This window comes from Crinia signifera, chromosome 6 (assembly GCF_055691185.1).
Source record: "Crinia signifera chromosome 6, ASM5569118v1, whole genome shotgun sequence".
Classification (NCBI taxonomy): Eukaryota; Metazoa; Chordata; class Amphibia; order Anura; family Myobatrachidae; genus Crinia; species Crinia signifera.
In genome coordinates, this window is record NC_139222.1 from 154,316,120 (window position 1) to 154,336,026 (window position 19,907).

The window sequence follows — 19,907 nt, forward strand, 5'->3', positions numbered from 1 at the left end:
GATCTTTGAAAATAAAAGCGTTTTTTATTTTTATTTTGGAGTCAAAATCAGAATTTTTTCCTGTGAAGGGGCATGCTATTTTAATTCATGTGCTTGCAGCACATTAATATATTTTAATTTTTTTATTTATTTATTTTTTTACACATTCACCAGCAGGGGGCCGAGCCGCGTGCCGCTCATTTATATTCATATATTCACTGCACACTGATCCCGATCAATACACATGCACGATCGGGACCAGTGTGTAGCGACTCCCGAAAACAGCCCCCTGCCAGCTCTGGGGGGCTCTCCCTGTGTCCCCCACACAGTGTCTGGCGCAGGCAGGGAGGCTTCCATCTCCCTGCCTGCAGCCGTCCCTCAGCTCCCCGGCGGCATTCGCCGCCCGCGCTCTGCCCTGTCACATTTGCCGCCCGCCGTCCTATTTTCTATGCTGTGCCTCCTGGCTCCGGGGAGCTTTCCCCCGCTGTGGAGCAGAGCCAGGAGGTGAGCGCTAAACAAGGGCGGGAGGGAGTTCAGCGCTGTGCATACTCCCGCCCTGTCTATCACCGCCCGCCCTGTCATTTGCCGCCCGGTCTCCTGGTTCGCCCCCTATTCGCTCGCAGGGACGGAGAGCCCCTGGTGAGTTGAATAGGGCAGACAGGAGGCTGGGCAGCAAATCTCCCTACAGGGAGAATTGGGGGGAATGTGCAGAGAATCCTACACAGGATTCGCTGCCTTCCCCCCATGAAAGCATTGAATACCTGCCTTCATTGGAAACAAAAACAAGAAGTGTGGGTCTAGGTAACACTGAAAGTAGTAGTGTTGTAAAGTGATCCAGAGTAGAAGACGTTACATAAAAGGTAGATGCTAAACTGTAGTGGGCTAAAGGACCTGCCATGCCCAGGGGAGGAGCAAGGGCAGTGGGTAGCCACGACACCACTAGTTGCCTTAAGTAACCAGGTGGCGAGAGAAGCGAGCCCACGAGGGTCTGTTTGGGACCCTTCTTCCAACCTTGCTCCTCCTCTCTCCACCCCCTCTCCTCCCCTGTGAGGTCAGGAGGTCCCTTTTAAAAAAGGTGCCCACACACTAGAAAGATCTGCGATCTTAAGATGCGCACATAAATTAGCCATCCTGTACAAAAGATATCAGGCAAGCGCACATCTTTACCAAAGTCCCCCATACACTATGCGATTTTGGGACGATAACCGGTGAAATCGCAGGTGTGCGACATCTGATGTGTGCATCGGACCGGACGGTCAGCACATAAGATCACATCCGACCTTCCTGTATATATGCCTATATGCCTGACCGGGGGAGCAGTGGGGCGGGAGGTCATCCTCATCTGCGGGACACCGGGGTGTGCAGAGTCCTGACCTGACGATGAATGCAGATATCATCAGCGGGATGGGCATTCGATTTTTAAAATAACCTGTCAAATGACTGACCGTTCTCTGGCTGAAAGTGAAAGCAGTCGCTGCATGCCCTGGTGTCCCGCAGAGCTCTCAGCCAATCAGAGAACGGCCAGTCATTTGACAGGTTATTTTAAAAATCTAAAGCCCGCCCACTGCACTGCCCGTCCTGCTGATGATGATGATATCTGCATTCCCGGCCAGGACTCGCTGCCCGCTAGTGAAAGCACTCACCGCCCGCTGCACACCCCGGCGTCCCTCAGATTATGATGACCGCCCGATGCAGCTCCCCATCACAAGCGATTAATCACATGTAAAAAATGGCCCATCAAGTGTCAAATTGTATGTGAGCCTCCCGAGGAGCTGCCGGGCGGCTCACAGGAGAATTGGGTCTGACTTGTCCTAAGGACAAATCAGCCTAATGATCAGAAGATTTAGCAAAAGATCCACGGGAGCGCGCATCGGACCGATATCGGCTGATTATTGTAACATCATCGGACAATATATTTGAAATCAGCAAAAAATAATAATAAATCGTTCTAGTGTGTGGGCACCTTAAGCCCGCTAAAATTTTGTTCAACTTATTGTCTAACAAGTTGGACCTGAGTGACTCTAGATTTATCCTATGTGCAGGAGGATCAATCTCTTGGTTATAACCAATAGCATGGTATAGTGCATTGGGTCCTACACATCAGGCACATAAGATTTTGTCAGATAAATTATCCCAATCCATGTGAACTGTGTCAAATCTGACAAAATCTCACAAGGGGGCCTTTATTACTACCGTTACATAAAATAGTCCCAGCCCCGTGTAGTGAATGAAGTAGCACTGCTCAGTGCAGATCTGCTCTGCGATTGCTGACAGCTCCTGTTACAACATGTGCCAGCTCATGTAAGCTGCCGGGCCCCGGAGCATGCTGGGAAATACAGTTTCACAAGTGACTGACTAGCATTACTTGGATTGGAAAGACACTACAACTCCCTGGAATCATCGCGCGTGTGCTGAGCCGGGCGTGCAGCAGCGTGCTGTCCACATAAAACCGGGAACACAGGCCATTATTAGATAATCGGTTGTTTGATAACAGGGGGGCGGCTGTACATTCCCCGTTAAAACGACTCAACATAAGTCAGAAGAAAGGGACTATCTGCACACACAGCAGAAGCCGTTAGGAGTACCTTCGATAGTGCCCAATATAATTATTGAGTCCTACGCTACAGTGGCAATGCGGTTATGTGCATTACACCAGAATGATATAGCAACAGTGTGTGGCTCTAGTACAAGTTCTTCAGCCTGTCCGTGAACGCTGGCTGCAGCTGCTGCTGCTGGAGAGCACATGCATGGAACACGCATAGATGCGATCCTTGGCGTAGTGTAATGTATGACATGCAGCTGGTACTAAATCCCCGGGGCTTAACGGCCGTGCAGGTCTATGTTGTTCTATGCCCGGTCTAACAAACATACCCACCACCCAGTGAATCACCACTTACCAACTTTGTAGGACAGCTTGTCAGACATGGTGAGGAGCAGAGAGCAGGTACGGTAGCCCGATGAACCAGCGAGAAAGAAGGAGTGTTACTCAGCGTCCCCTTTAAGAATAGACCGCTCTAAGCCAAATAAGGAAGCGCTGGGGGAGTGGTCCGTGTCATCTGACTAATAATGTGGGCGTGTAACCAATTTGAATGATAACTTTCGCAGCCTATCCCGGTTGGATACTGCTACTGGTTAAGACCCGCCCTCTCGGTTGTTATGTGATGAGTCCTGACGGGCTGTGCACTTTGAGACCCGGTGACGTTGGGCCGGGCGTCAGTGCAAAGTGCCGGGAGATAGTGATGAATGTGTACTGAGCAGCTATTAATGATTATTTATCTGTGTCACAGGCTCTGTGTGCAGCCTTTATTTCCATATGAGCTGATAATCAGTATGGCGGTGTTATCCGGGATGTGAAAGTACATAGGCTTCAGGAGTGATACTACACCTTAGGGATTTGGTTTACACATAACTATTCTTGCGCTGCATTAGTGACTGATTATTATCATTAGTTTGAGATAATAACTGCATAGTCATTCAGTTCTAGTTCAGGATAAGGACCACACATCACACTACTGTTAGTGCTACCAACTGTTTGTAAAAAAGGAACATATGGGGCGAGTCAGTCTGCAAAAGCTGCCTCCTACTGGGTCTTATTCTGGTTAGGTCGGTGAAACGTATATATACGGCCCGTCACACCGTACGTTTTACATACGCTCGCGGTGAGCGAAAGTCCACCCACAGAACAACCGCACGCGGACGGTCACAAACACCGACAATGGGGAGTGGCGTACACTTGAGCGTACGCCACCGTGTACGGACAGATCTCCCTCTTAGCCACCGATACCTGGCATACATCAGAGTGTACACCAAAGTGCACGGACGGATCTCGTCCGTTTACCCACGGACACCTTCACATATCTGAGCGTACGCCACATTGCAAGTAGAAATTGAGTCCAAAAACATCATTGTTGCTTTTAGATGTGGTTTATGTGTCTTTTCCATAATTAAAAACTGGTATGTTTGTGTTAGTGAAAAAGTTGACACATGTCGACTCCTGTGAATTGAGTGTCCTGCTTTTTAAAGTAGAAAAAAACACTTTCTTTAGTTATAAAATAACTACCTTGACATATATAGCCAGGTATTAGAATGAATATTACCTAAAATTAAACCAACCTTTACATGTTGAGAAGTGTAGAAAGATATGCTTCCAATGTGTTTGAGGGCTGTGTGTGGCTTGCATGTAGTGAAATAATGGTTTTCACTTAATAGCCTGCAGCATTGCTTATTACGTTCAGGTGTCTGTGTTTGATTAGTAATCAGCGTTAATTAGCAGACCCAGGCGTCCGTTCTCATACGGTATCTCTAGGGGTGGTCTGGAGCTATCTTTGGCGTCCGCCTGTTTTTGAGCCAAAATGCACGGTGCGTTCGCCGATCTAGGCGGTTGTGTGTACACCCATTTTTCCTCATTATTCGGGCCGCTCCCATAAATAAGCCCACATGCCGCCCACAATGACCGTACTCTTGCGGACAGGTTTTTTCGCACAGAGAGACCCGTCCGTGAGTGGTGTGAGGTCGCCGCACATGCGCATTGCGAAAGCTACGCATGCACAGATGAAAATAAAGCCAGATCCGCCCGTATACGGTCCCACCGTAACAAACAGAATAAACCCCAAATTCCTTAACCCGCAAAAAATTCATTAGAAGGGGAGATGGAATATAGGGCCTTATTCTAGTTCACTCTTTCTGACAAAATCCTTCTTAGATGGATAAAACCATGTGCACTGCAGGTGGGCAGATGTAAAATGTGCAGAGAGAATTTGATTTGGGTGAGCTATTTTGTTTCTGTGCAGGGTAAATACTGACTGCTTTATTTTTACACTGCAATATAGATCTCACTTTGAAGTAAAACCTCATCAAAATCTAATTCTCTCTGCACATTTTACATCTGCCCCCCCCCCCCCTGCAGTGCACATGGTTTTGTCCATCTAAGAAGGATTTTGTCAGAAAGAGTGAACTAGAATAAGGCCCCTAGTGCCATCACACTATATCATCCTCCCTTCTTGTGCCACCAACTGATTGCATTATCATCAGCATGTCTGCGGCATGTCTTCTCTCTAGCAGCAGGGATTGCACTTGTAGTGGTAGCTACGGCCCGATAGGTATGGACATTGCATAGCAAAGGTTTGCAACCTTCAACATTTTATTTACGATGGCAGTGTTCCGTACCACCAAATGTTTCCAAAAGATGTGGCTCAAGGGAGCAAAGGTGCGACACGGCGCAAGGGGGAGGGGCAACCGCAACTCACCCAGTTCGCGATCCGAACAGCGTGAGAGGGAGGGTGTGGGCAGGTACCCCGGGGATACGGTCATTAGGTCTACAGAAACTAGGTGGACAAGCATTGGGTCGACACTCACAGTATGTCAGAATACTTTAAAAACTTCCATCAATTCTTCGCCGCCCCCTTAAAAAAAGTGATTGGTATGAAAAAAATAGGAAACCACTGGAGGGTGTATATGGGAGACGCACACTACTCAAGAGCAAACAGCAGGGTGCAGGGACGATAAATCCAATATGGTAAATCAATCAACAGAGAGGTCTCACCCCGTCCATGGACAGACTAGGCCAGCACACCCTTTTAAATCCACAAGAAAAAAATACTTTAATGATCCAGTGAACAATGATCCATATAAGTTATACTTATCGGTACAGTTGCTCATTGGCAGTAGCTGAAAACAGCAACATAATTCAGATCCACATCTATGCCATATTTGTTAGTCTTCTACCTTTGAGAAAGGTAGAGAATACTGGATACTGTGTGGTTTTCATACTTGTGAAGTTTAACTCCGTCTACCATAAAAAGGGCTGGGGAAGTCGAAGCGCCAAGGTACAAACAATTCACCAATAGAGCATGTATAAATATGGTGCACTGGTCAGCCCACACACAGCTAGATTGAGCAGGCACACGCTTCGCAGAGCAGGTCCTTTATAAAAAATAAGGGGGACCCCTATTCTTTTTGTCACCAGGACCAATCTAAAAAAACAGTGCTGGTTAAAGAAATACAGGGGATCCCAGGTCTTTTCCCCCCTATATTTATGGAACCAGCACCGAGTCAAAGAGCCTGAGGCTGGTTATATTCATGGAGGTGATCCCACACCATTTTTTTTTTTTTTCATTTCTACACATAGAAGCATGCACGGACCTAACTGATCAGTGCATGCTTCATCAAAATACGAATGGAAAATGTGGTGTATTTTCCATTTGTATTTTGGGCCCAATTCACAGACTAATATGTAATTAGTAATACCCCTTTCACACTCGCAGAATATGTTCCTGGACGCTTCCTGGGAATGTACCCAGGAATGTACCCTTTCACACTGCACTAAGACCTGGGATCATCCCGGGACAGCCCCATTCACACTGATCCCTGCAAATACATATGCATGTCATTAAAAAATGGACCCCAGGGCTCTGAAAGATGACATCAGCATTTGTGAGCCCAAGAAAGCTCCAATCAGCAGCTTTTTCAAAGTCCTGTCCCCCCAATCCCGGGTACGGGACCATTCACACTGCCTGCATCCCGGGTCGATTCCAGAATCTACCCAGGTCAAAACCCAAATTTCCTTTAACCCCATCTTTGACCAATTTCAGTGCATGTTCCCGTGTCCTTATACTCCTCTTTTTTTAAAGTTTCCCTCCTGGACCAATTTAAAACCCTTGATATATTTAAAAGTTTCTATCCTGCCCCCTTCCCATTTCCTGCTCTAGATTATATTCATATGTCCCAGCTTTGGCCATTAGTGAATCAGGGCTTGCTTTGGGAGGGGTTAGTGTGGTTTAGCAAAGCAACCCGTTTTTTGTTATTTTGGGGACACACCCAGCACTCCCCGAGAATATCTTGGTATGCTAAACATTGGGATTGCCCTTTACTGGAAATAAGGGGCCTAGCCCAAACCCTGAAAATAGGGGCAGATATGACAGACCGCAGCCGCAGAGTATAGAGGGAGGGTGGAGTCCTCTGATAATGAGCAGGTATCATAGGTGGTTTAGGCTGAATCCTTTTCCAGTGGGGGGACACATTTTTTATAGTTACGCCAAGGGCCACCAACAGGGGGTTGCTAGGGGTGCAACTGCCCCGGGCCCTGGAGTGGTCTCGAGGGTATTCAGCAGTGGAGGGGGGCCTTGCTTATTTTGTCAGTCCTTGGTCCCACACTTTCTAATAGCAGCCCTGGTTACGCTGGGTGTGGATCGTATTGTCGACTTAGATCGACAGTCATTAGGTCGACACCATTGGGTCGACAGGCAACTAGGTCGACATGGGTGAAGGTCGACAGGTGTCTAGGTCCACATGGGGCAAGGTCGACATGGGTTAGGTTGACAGATCGCGAGGTGGACATGGTTTTTACACTGTTTTTTTTACCCGAATGTCGACACAGTTGGAAGTCAACCGCAACCCCTCGCATCGCTTCACATGCGATGCTTCGGGCACGGTGCCTCGCTGTGCTCGGCGCACTATTTTATTCTCCCACCATGCCCTAGTGGATGGTAGGGCATGAAATACCACCTGTCAGCACATGTCGGCTCAAAAAACAGTGAAAAAAACTGATGTCGACCTCACGAACTGTCTACCTAACCCATGTCGACCTAACGCATTTCTTGACCTAAAACCATGTTGCCCATGTCGACCTAGACACCTGTCGACCTTCATCCATGTCGACCTAGAACCATGTCGACTTAATGACTGTCGACCTAAGTCGGGTCCACAATACGACCGTATCCCGTTACGCCATTGCCTCCTCCACCAAACTTCACAGTTGGCGTAATACAGTAATGCAGGTTATGTTCTCCTAGCATCCACCAAACCCAGACTCACCCATCTGATTGCCAGAGAAAGATGATTCGTCACTCCACAGGACATGTTTTGACTGCTCCACAGTGTCCTTGTGCTTTACCAATGCTTGGACTTGGTGATGTGAGTCTTGCATGCAGCTGCTCAGCCATAGAACCCCATCCATTAAGCTTCTGCTACACAGTTTTTGTGCCTATATTAATCCTGTGGAACTTCTTAACTCTACAGGTATGGAATCAGCAGAGTGTTGGTGACTTTTACGCACCAAGCAACATAGCAGAAACCCCGCTTTGTGATATTACATGGTCCTTTGCTTCGGTGCTGAGTTGCTGTTGTTCCTAAATGCTTCTACTTTCTAGTAATATCACTTACAGTTGACTGTGGAATATCCAGCAATGTTGAAATTTCACAAACCGTGTTATTTGATAGGTGGCAGCCTATCACAGTACCATGATCAAAGTCATTGGGCAGTATTCAATGAGGATAATTCGCCCTGTTTCACTGCAAATTTGTGCTACTTTCACGTTGGAAGGTGATTTTTTGGGTCAGAAAGTGAATCATCCTATTCAACGTGCACTTTTCGCCGTCTTTCTAAGTGATTTTCGCCGTGTAGCAAATCGCCATCTTTTCATGGAGAAGTGGAAAGTGAATTTTTAAAATAAGGTTGTTGTTGTTTTACATTTGGTGTAAAAAAATCAGGAATTTTATTCTGAGAAGGGGCATGCTATTTTTATTCATGTGCTTATATCACATGAATATATATTTAATTTAAAAATATATATATTTTTACACATAGCAGCCAGCAGGGGGCCGAGAGCCGCTCATTAGATATTCATATATTCACTGCACCCGATCATTACATATACATGATCGGGTGCAGTGAATACCCGGTCCCCTGCTGGCTCACCCGGAGGGCAGCCTGTGCTGCCTGGCTAAGCAAAAAAGGTAAAAAAGAGAAAAGATTGTCTTCTTTTTTTGGCGCACAGAAGAAAAGATAAGGTATTTTAATTGTTTATCGTAGTATTTATTTAAAATTTAGCTTTTATTTGGTCTGTTTTAAAAACTGCTTTTACTGTGAAATATTAATGCAGTGAGAATTAATTAAAATCGGTATCAGTGTGTCTTTTTTATCTTTTGGTTTAATTCTTGTTCAGAGACGTGTGTTGAGATTTCTTTTATTTTTATTCAGATACTTTAATACATCATGTATATGATACAATGTTTCTTAAATGGGTTGTATTTGTATCAAGGTTCCTCTCATTTATTCTTCCTCTGTGAGTATTTTAATGAAATTTTATATTAATCTCAGAGGGCTGGAGGTATAGGGGAGTATAGATAGACAGTTTTTTAATTATATATGTTATATTTCGACTGTCTCATCTTATTTTTCACCTATATTGATGTATAAAATCCCTATTTAATAATTAACAATCAAACAAAAATCGGAGCCACATGTGTTGATTAAGAAAACTAAAGGAAATTAACTTTATACATCAATATAGGTGAAAAATAAGATGAGACAGTCGAAATATAATATATATAATTAAAAAACTGTCTATCTATACTCCCCTATACCTCCAGCCCTCTGAGATTAATATAAAATTTCATTAACCCCTTCCCGACATTTGACGTACATTTACGTCATGGCCGGGAGGTACTTCCCGACACATGGCATAAATGTACGTCATGAGTTTAAACTGTCACTGCGTCTCGAGACGCAGTGACAGAGGGACGATGTCTGCTGTCCCTGACAGCAGACATGTCCCTGCATGCCCAGGGGGGGCTGCGATGTCGCCCCCCCGTCGGCGATCGCTGTGATTGGCTGTTCAGTGTGAACAGCCATTCACAGCGTTTTCCTGTGTTACCAGCGAATCGGACGCTCGGTAACACAGGTGTCAATCACCGCCGGGCGTCAGGGGGCATGAGGGGGTCATCGGTGACGATGACACCTCACCCCACCCTCATCCCACCTGCCCCCAAGGCTGTGATTGGTCCGTGGGACCCACGGACCAATCACAGCCAAGGCGCGACATTTAAACTGACGGTGACTGCGCTGCAGACGCCATTCCGGTCTGGAATAGCGTGCAGAACGGTCACCGTGCCTGCCTGCCGTGAATACCGACCTGATCCTTGCTAATACTTACCTGATCCTTGCAAATACCTTACCTGATCACCTTATCACTGCTTGTAGCGTGCTGGACGCTTCCTGGATCTGACTTCCTGAGACTTCCTGCTGCTGCTGCAGTGTGATAGAGAGATAGAGAGAGAGATAGAGAGAGATAGAGAGAGATAGAGAGATAGTGACAGAGAGAGCTATATTTTGTGTCTGCTACCCCCCCTTTTTGGGGGTGCAGGGGTTTTCTATATATATATAACTGTCAGTGCTGCTGCTGCAGTGTCATACAGTGATAGATAGTGATAGATAGTGATAGATAGTGAGAGGTAGAGAGATAGAGAGATTTGTGTCTGCTACCCCCCCTTTTTGGGGGTGCAGGGGTTTTATTTTATATATATAACTGTCAGTGCTGCTGCTGCAGTGTCATAGAGTGATAGATAGTGATAGATAGTGAGAGATAGAGAGATAGAGAGAGATAGTGACAGAGAGTGAATATTTTGTGTCTGCTACCCCCCCTTTTTGGGGGTGCAGTTTTTTTTTATACATATAACTGTCAGTGCTGCTGCTGCAGTGTCCTAGAGTGATAGATAGTGAGAGATAGTGAGAGATAGAGAGATAGAGAGAGATAGTGACAGAGAGTGATAGAGAGTGTATATTTTGTGTCTGCTACCCCCCCTTTTGTGCTGATCAGTATATCTGTGCTGATCAGCAACTTTTTGGGGGCGCAGAGGTTTTTTTTTTTATATATATACCTGTCAGTTGCTGCCAGTTGCACTGTCAGTTGCACCAAAGGTTGTGCACCTGCTGTCCCTCACTGGTAATCAGTGTCGCATCACTGATCACCTTTTTTTTTTTTTGTGAGTGCTGTGGGGTCTTTTTTTAATTTTTTTTTTACACACACTGATTTTGTGGGTGTCCTGTGGCCACTGTGCGCCGATCAGTGACGTACATCACTGATCAGCTTTTTCGGTACAGGGTTGATCAATTTTTTTTTTTTTTTTTGATCAGATTCCTGTTGCCTTTGAGCGCTGTTCAGTGACAGACGTTACTGACCAACATCTGTGCTCAATTTTTGGCGCAGGACCTTTTTTTTTTTTTTTAACCCCTTCAATTTTTTATTTTTAACCCCTTCATTTTTTTTTTTTTTATTGGTATAAAGTATTTTTTTTTTTCTGCACCACATACACACTACATACCCCCCGGATTGAAATAAAGTTTGTACCCCCCCCTACACTATACACGTGTTGAAACATTTCACTACCAGTAACACAAAAATAAAAATGGCATCCCAAATGTCCTCCCAAATGTCCTCCCAAATGTCCTCCCAAATGTCCTCCCAGTCATCCAGGAGAATGTATTCAGTGGAGGAGGCATATGCCATGCTTGCTTCTGACTCTGACACAGCCAGTGATGCAAGCGGGGAATTTGAAGGATTCGTCTTAAGCTCCTCTTCCTCCTCTGGTGATGAGGGACCCCCTCAAAGACGCCCCCGTAGATCAGCTGAGATTCCCCCCCCAATAATTGATCTAGTATGGACCCCACCACCAGACAATTTTGAGCCCCAGGTTCCTGAGTTTTTGGCCATGCCAGGAATCCAATTTGATTCCACAGGTCTCAGAGAAATTGACTTTTTCAAATTATTTTTCTCTGATGATTTTATAAATTTAATGGTGGACCAAACTAATTTATATGCCCAGCAGTTTATTGCTCAAAACCCCACGTCATCATTTGCTAGGTGGACCCCTGTAGATGCAGTAGAGATGATGACGTTTTGGGGTCTGGTGTTTCATATGGGCATAGTAAAAAAGCCAGAAATTAGGCAATATTGGAGTACAGATGTTCTGTACAGTACTCCATTTTACCGTATGGCCATGCCCCGGACTCGATTTGAGACAATTCTTAAATTTATACATTACACCGATAATGCACAGTGCCCACCCAGAGATGATCCCACCTTTGACCGGCTATTCAAAGTCAGGCCGGTCATTGATCATTTCAGTGCCAAATTTGAAGAGGTGTACATCCCTGAAAAATTTATTTGTATCGACGAGTCCCTTATACATTTTAAAGGAAGGGTTAAATTCCGCCAGTACCTTCCCAGTAAGAGGGCAAGGTATGGCATAAAAATGTATAAACTGTGTGAAAGCACCTCAGGGTACACCCACAGGTTTAGGGTTTATGAAGGGAAGGATTCAAGAATTCAACCGCCAGAATGCCCCCCCTCCCTCGTAGGTGTTAGTGGGAAAATTGTCTGGGATTTAGTGCACCCCTTCCTGGATAAAGGTTATCACCTCTATGTGGATAACTTTTACACTAGCATCCCCCTGTTTAAGGCCCTTGGTTCAAGAGGTACAGCAGCTTGCGGTACTGTGCGCAAGAACCAAAGAGGCCTCCCAAAAACGCACATTGCCCAAGTAATGAGAAGGGGTGAAAGCAGGGGAATATGCACCGAAAATATGTTGTTGGTCAAATATAAGGACAAGAGGGATGTCCTTATACTGACAACAATTCACGGAGACAGTACCACCTCCGTCCCTGTACGAGGTACCAGTACCCACACCTCCAAACCTAATTGTATCCTGGATTACAATAGGTACATGGGCGGAGTGGATCTTTCAGATCAGGTACTGAAGCCGTACAGTGCCCTGCGGAAAACAAAAATCTGGTACAAGAAGGTGGCCGTGTATATCATCCAGATGGCACTGTATAACGCTTACGTGCTATTCCGTTCTACCGGCCAGAGGGGGACATTTATGCACTTTCAAGAGGAAGTCATAAAGGGCCTAATATTTGGGAACCAGCAGGCAGAGGGCCCCAGTACTTCTAGTACTGGCCCCCGTATTGTACCAGGGCAGCATTTTCCTGATGAAATCCCCTCCACTGGAAAAAAGGGCAGGACACAAAAAAGGTGCAAAGTTTGCTATAAAAAGGGAATAAGAAAGCAAACTATTTTCCAGTGTGACACTTGCCCCGACAAACCCGGCCTATGTATAAAGGAGTGTTTTAAAATATACCACACATCTATGGAATATTAGGTTCATAATTTCACCGTGCTTCGGGGGTCTTGCTAATGCCACATAGCACCCACCATTCATTCCACCAGAATCTGAGCCGCAAAATCCAAAAATCACTCCTTCCCTTCTGAGTCCTGCCATGCACCCAACTGGTATTTTTTGGTCACATGTGAGGCATTGCCGTACTCGGGAGAAATTGGGGCACAGATTTTGGGGTGCTTTGTCTCCTTCATTCCTTGTGAAAATGAAAAATTTTGAGCCAGAACTGCATTTTTGTGTAAAAAAATGTAATTTTTCATGTTCACTGCCCAGTTTTATCAAAATTGGTGAAACCCCTGGGGGTTTGAAATGTACACTATACCCCTAGATGAATTCCCTGAGGGGTGTAGTTTGCAAAATGGGGTCACTTGTGGGGGGGTTCCACTGTATTGGTGCTTTGGGGGTCTTGCTAATGCGACATAGCACCCACCATCATTCCACCAGAATTTGTGCTGCAAAATCCAAATATCACTCCTTCCCTTCTGAGTCCTGCCACTTTTTGGTCACACATGAGGCATTGCCGTACTCGGGAGAAATTGGGGCACAGATTTTGGGGTGCTTTGTCTCCTTCATTCCTTCTGAAAATGAAAAATTTTGAGCCAGAACTGCATTTTTGTGTAAAAAAATGTAATTTTTCATTTTCACTGCCCACTTGTATCAAAATTGGTGAAACCCCTGGGGGTTTGAAATGTACACTATACCCCTAGATGAATTCCCTGAGGGGTGTAGTTTGCAAAATGGGGTGACTTGTGGGGGGGTTCCACTGTATTGGTGCAACATAGCACCCACCATTCATTCCACCAGAATCTGTGCTGCAAAATCCAAAAATCACTCCTTCCCTTCTGAGTCCTGCCATGCACCCAACTGGTATTTTTTGGTCACATGTGAGGCATTGCCGTACTCGGGAGAAATTGGGGCACAGATTTTGGGGTGCTTTTTCTCCTTCATACCTTCTGAAAATGAAAAATTTTGAGCCAGAACTGCATTTTTGTGTAAAAAATGTAATTTTTCATGTTCACTGCCCACTTGTATCAAAATTGGTGAAACCCCTGGGGGTTTGAAATGTACACTATACCCCTAGATGAATTCCCTGAGGGGTGTAGTTTGCAAAATGGGGTCACTTGTGGGGGGGTTCCACTGTATTGGTGCTTGGGGGGTCTTGCTAATGCGACATAGCACCCACCAAAATTCCACCAGAATCTGAGCTGCAAAATCCAAAAATCACTCCTTCCCTTTTGAGTCCTGCCATGCACCCAACTGGTATTTTTTGGTCACATGTGAGGCATTGCCGTACTCGGGAGAAATTGGGGCACAGATTTTGGGGTGCTTTTTCTCCTTCATACCTTCTGAAAATGAAAAATTTTGAGCCAGAACTGCATTTTTGTGTAAAAAATTTAATTTTTCATGTTCACTGCCCACTTGTATCAAAATTGGTGAAACCCCTGGGGGTTTGAAATGTACACTATACCCCTAGATGAATTCCCTGAGGGGTGTAGTTTGCAAAATGGGGTGACTTGTGGGGGGGTTCCACTGTATTGGTGCTTGGGGGGTCTTGCTAATGCCACATAGCACCCACCAACATTCCACCAGAATCTGAGCTGCAAAATCCAAAAATCACTCCTTCCCTTCTGAGTCCTGCCATGCACCCAAATGGTATTTTTTGGTCACATGTGAGGCATTGCCGTACTCGGGAGAAATTGGGGCACAGATTTTGGGGTGCTTTGTCTCCTTCATACCTTCTGAAAATGAAAAATTTTGAGCCAGAACTGCATTTTTGTGTAAAAAAATGTAATTTTTCATTTTCACTGCCCACTTGTATCAAAATTGGTGAAACCCCTGGGGGTTTGAAATGTACACTATACCCCTAGATGAATTCCCTGAGGGGTGTACTTTGCAAAATGGGGTGACTTGTGGGGGGGTTCCACTGTATTGGTGCAACATAGCACCCACCATTCATTCCACCAAAATCTGTGCTGCAAAATCCAAAAATCACTCCTTCCGTTCTGAGTCCTGCCATGCACCCAACTGGTATTTTTTGGTCACATGTGAGGCATTTCCGTACTCGGGAGAAATTGGGGCACAGATTTTGGGGTGCTTTTTCTCCTTCATACCTTCTGAAAATGAAAAATTTTGAGCCAGAACTGCATTTTTTTGTAAAAAAATGTAATTTTTCATTTTCACTGCCCACTTGTATCAAAATTGGTGAAACCCCTGGGGGTTTGAAATGTACACTATACCCCTAGATGAATTCCCTGAGGGGTGTAGTTTTCAAAATGGGGTGACTTGTGGGGGGGTTCCACTGTATTGGTGCTTGGGGGGTCTTGCTAATGCGACATAGCACCCACCAAAATTCCACCAGAATCTGAGCTGCAAAATCCAAAAATCACTCCTTCCGTTCTGAGTCCTGCCATGCACCCAACTGGTATTTTTTTGGTCACATGTGAGGCATTGCCGTACTCGGGAGAAATTGGGGCACAGATTTTGGGGTGCTTTTTCTCCTTCATACCTTCTGAAAATGAAAAATTTCGAGCCAGAACTGCATTTTTGTGTAAAAAATGTAATTTTTCATTTTCACTGCCCACTTGTATCAAAATTGGTGAAACCCCTGGGGGTTTGAAATGTACACTATACCCCTAGATGAATTCCCTGAGGGGTGTAGTTTTCAAAATGGGGTGACTTGTGGGGGGGTTCCACTGTATTGGTGCTTGGGGGGTCTTGCTAATGCGACATAGCACCCACCAAAATTCCACCAGAATCTGAGCCGCAAAATCCAAAAATCACTCCTTCCGTTCTGAGTCCTGCCATGCACCCAACTGGTATTTTTTGGTCACATGTGAGGCATTTCCGTACTCGGGAGAAATTGGGGCACATATTTTGGGGTGCTTTTTCTCCTTCATACCTTCTGAAAATGAAAAATTTTGAGCCAGAACTGCATTTTTGTGTAAAAAAATGTAATTTTTCATTTTCACTGCCCACTTGTATCAAAATTGGTGAAACCCCTGGGGGTTTGAAATGTACACTATACCCCTAGATGAATTCCCTGAGGGGTGTACTTTGCAAAATGGGGTGACTTGTGGGGGGGTTCCACTGTATTGGTGCAACATAGCACCCACCATTCATTCCACCAGAATCTGTGCTGCAAAATCCAAAAATCACTCCTTCCCTTCTGAGTCCTGCCATGCACCCAACTGGTATTTTTTGGTCACATGTGAGGCATTGCCGTACTCGGGAGAAATTGGGGCACAGATTTTGGGGTGCTTTTTCTCCTTCATACCTTCTGAAAATGAAAAATTTTGAGCCAGAACTGCATTTTTGTGTAAAAAAATTTAATTTTTAATTTTCACTGCCCACTTGTATCAAAATTGGTGAAACCCCTGGGGGTTTGAAATGTACACTATACCCCTAGATGAATTCCCTGAGGGGTGTAGTTTTCAAAATGGGGTGACTTGTGGGGGGGTTCCACTGTATTGGTGCTTTGGGGGTCTTGCTAATGCGACATAGCACCCACCAAAATTCCACCAGAATCTGAGCTGCAAAATCCAAAAATCACTCCTTCCCTTCTGAGTCCTGCCATGCACCCAACTGGTATTTTTTGGTCACATGTGAGGCATTGCCGTACTCGGGAGAAATTGGGGCACATATTTTGGGGTGCTTTGTCTCCTTCATACCTTCTGAAAATGACAAATTTGGAGCCAGAACTGTATTTTTGTGTAAAAAAAATAATTTTTCATTTTCACTGCCCAGTTGTACCACAATTGGTGAAACCCCTGGGGGTTTGAAATGTACACTATACCCCTAGATGAATTCCCTGAGGGGTGTAGTTTGCAAAATGGGGTCACTTGTGGGGGGGTTCCTAACTTTTAGCATCTTATGGTGCCTAGAAACCTACATGGTGCCTAAAAAATAATCTCATAAAAAGGAGGCTCCAAAATCAAGTAGGTGCTCCTTCTATTATGAAGCCTGTGGTTTGGTCACCGTGCACACTAGGGCCACATATAGGATATTTATGAAAACAAAAGAATTGGGGGAATCAATTTTCAGTCACATTTCTCTAGTAAAATGTACTGTGTTCCTTAGAAAAATGTATTAAAATTGCAAATCTGCAAAAAAAAAGAAATTTTGAAATTTCACCTACACTTTGTTTTAATTCCTGTGAAACACCTAAAGGGTTAACAAACTTCCAAAATGCTGTTTTGAATACTGTGAGGGGTGCAGTTTTTGAAATGGCATCATTTATGGGGGTGTCTCACATACAAGTCCCTCAAAGTCACATCAGAACTGAACTGGTCCCTAAAAAAATCAGTGTTTGAAATTTTCTTGAAAATTTGAGAATTTGCTATTCATATTTGAAGCCTCCTAGTGTCCCAAAAAATTAAAAGGAAGTTGAAATAATGATGTCAACATAAAGTAGACATATGGTCTATGTTAGTTATTCACTATTTTGAGTGGTAAGATTATTTGTCTCACAAGCAGAAAATTTAACATTTTGCAAATCGCTAAATTTTCCATTTTTTCACGATATTTTGGTATTTTTCACAAAAAAACACAGACTGTATCGACCCAAATTTACCACTAATTTGAAGTACAATGTGTCACGAAAAAACAATCTCAAAATCACTGGGATAAGTAAAAGCAAAAAAAAGTTATCCCCACTTAAGTGAGACATGTCAGATTTGAAAAAAAGGGCTCTGTCAGGAACGCAAAAACTGGCTCTGTCAGGAAGGGGTTAAAATACTCACAGAGGAAGAATAAATGAGAGGAACCTTGATACAAATACAACCCATTTAAGAAACATTGTATCATATACATGATGTATTAAAGTATCTGAATAAAAATAAAAGAAATCTCAACACACGTCTCTGAACAAGAATTAAACCAAAAGATAAAAAAGACACACTGATACCGATTTTAATTAATTCTCACTGCATTAATATTTCACAGTAAAAGCAGTTTTTAAAACAGACCAAATAAAAGCTAAATTTTAAATAAATACTACGATAAACAATTAAAATACCTTATCTTTTCTTCTGTGCGCCAAAAAAAGAAGACAATCTTTTCTCTTTTTTACCTTTTTTGCTCATAACCCATTGTCTTTGGCTGCACCCCCACAGAGATTATACATAAATTAAAGGATATTGTCTCGCTTGGGGCCCCACTAGGTGCTATAGCACCAACCAGTGCAGACTCTCCAATTCCCCTTCCCCTTTTTGACTATTACTGCCTGGCTAAGCACATGAGGTAAGAGGTCCCTGCTCGTGAGAGCTTATATTCTAAAGAGGAGGGGCAGACAGACAGGGGTGACACCAGAGGGGTAAACAGGGCGAGGGACAGAAGGTTAGAAGGAAAGTTTGCTGGGTTTGGTGAAGAAGTGGGTCTTAAGAGCCCGTTTGAAGTTCTGTATAGAAGTGGAAAGTCTGAGGGGGAGAGGTAGAGTATTCCAGAGTAAGGGAGCAGCACGTGAAAAATCTTGGAGGTAGGAGTGGGAGGAAAGAATGAATAGGCACAAATTTCCACAGAAACATTCCAAAAATCTTGTGGAAAACCTTCCAAGAGTGTAAGCTGTTATAGCTGCAAAAGGGGGACCAACGCCATATTAAAGTATATGTTTTTGAATACAATGTAATTTCAGTTCCTGTTGAAGGCCAGGTGTCCTTATACTCGTGACCAAAAAAGTGACACTGGAGATGTCAGTACCAGGATCCCAACTGCTGGCATTCTGAGCATAAGTTTGCCGGGGCGGATTCAGGCCAGCCTCCACCAAGACAGAAAGAAAACCCATCCTGTCCAAATCTGAGAGGGAACTGTGAAAATATCGCTATCTACGATCCTGCTGCACAGCCATACGCAATTCAAGAACTATCAAATGATTTTTCCAGTCTGTGCAAATGTTAGTAATGGGTGTGCACACGGGGTGGCTGTTGATACTGATTTGATATCAATGGCCTCCGGGACCTGGTGGGTTGCCGCTTTGGGCAGGAGGGAGGCCCCCCTGCCCCATGCTGCATTGAGCAGATCGAAGCAGAAATAGACTTGCCAGCCAAGTCTTAAGTTTTAAGCCCAGCCTGTAACATGACAGGTAGGAGCTGATTGTCTGGCTGTTTATCACACTCCATTTTATCACTTTTTGAAGATTGATACATTTTGGCCGTGTATCTGCTTGCGATACCATTGCCACAGGGCCACAACTCAGGATCAAATATGCATCGAATGCAGCTAACACTGCGACTCAGTGTCATTTTCCATTCGATTTGGACTACATAGTCTGACCCTTCCACAACTTTATTATATACAGGATATTCGAGGCCAGCGCTGACATCATAAATCCACCTTTAAAACACCTGGGCACCTGTTTTTTTGTCAAATTATAAGGGATTGTAATTACATATCTTCGCTATTTTTGTCACTATTTTGGCTTGCACATGTACTCTACGATCCATACGTATGCAAATGTGTTCAATAATCAAAGGAATTGTGAAAACTCTGAATAACCCCCTAATATTGTGAGCGAAATTGCCCAAGACTGGATGAGCTGGCTAATAGAACAGGTTACCTAAACCAAATGTTTAATAAGTGATTGATAAAAAAAACAAGCTTGCTCTGTTTATCACACGCATTGACAGTGTGGGTTTGTTTTTTTGTTCTTTTTCACTATTAACAAACCTAATATCTATCCTCAGGGAAGTGTTGTCTTTCTGCTATGATAAGAGATGCCTGTTTTACAGTAAATCTCAATTTGTTCCTCTGTTAACAGATTCAGCTGCATGTCTGTTTAATGTACTGTATTATGTATGTGTTATTTATCAAATCAGCAAAGAACAAAATGTACTGTAGCATTTTTGGAAATGGTTTGTTTCATGGATAGTAAGTATAGTATTGTATGTAATCTCCCTAAATGCTTATGTGAATAAAACACGATGGAGAAATTTACTAAGATGTGAATTCTACTTCACATATGATGTTGCTATGGGCAA

At 44.2% G+C, this 19,907-nt stretch overlaps 1 protein-coding gene across 1 annotated transcript in view; it reads right to left on the minus strand.

Moving 5' to 3' along the window:
- AHCY (adenosylhomocysteinase) overlaps positions 1-3,031 on the minus strand; it is a 32,006-nt gene extending 28,975 nt beyond the window's left edge. Inside the window, exon 1 of the mRNA XM_083147694.1 lies at positions 2,877-3,031. Within this exon, the coding sequence (XP_083003820.1) occupies positions 2,877-2,904 (28 nt within the window). The 5' untranslated portion in view covers positions 2,905-3,031. The remainder of the gene's footprint in view (positions 1-2,876) is intronic.
- Between the last annotated feature and the right edge of the window lie 16,876 nt (positions 3,032-19,907).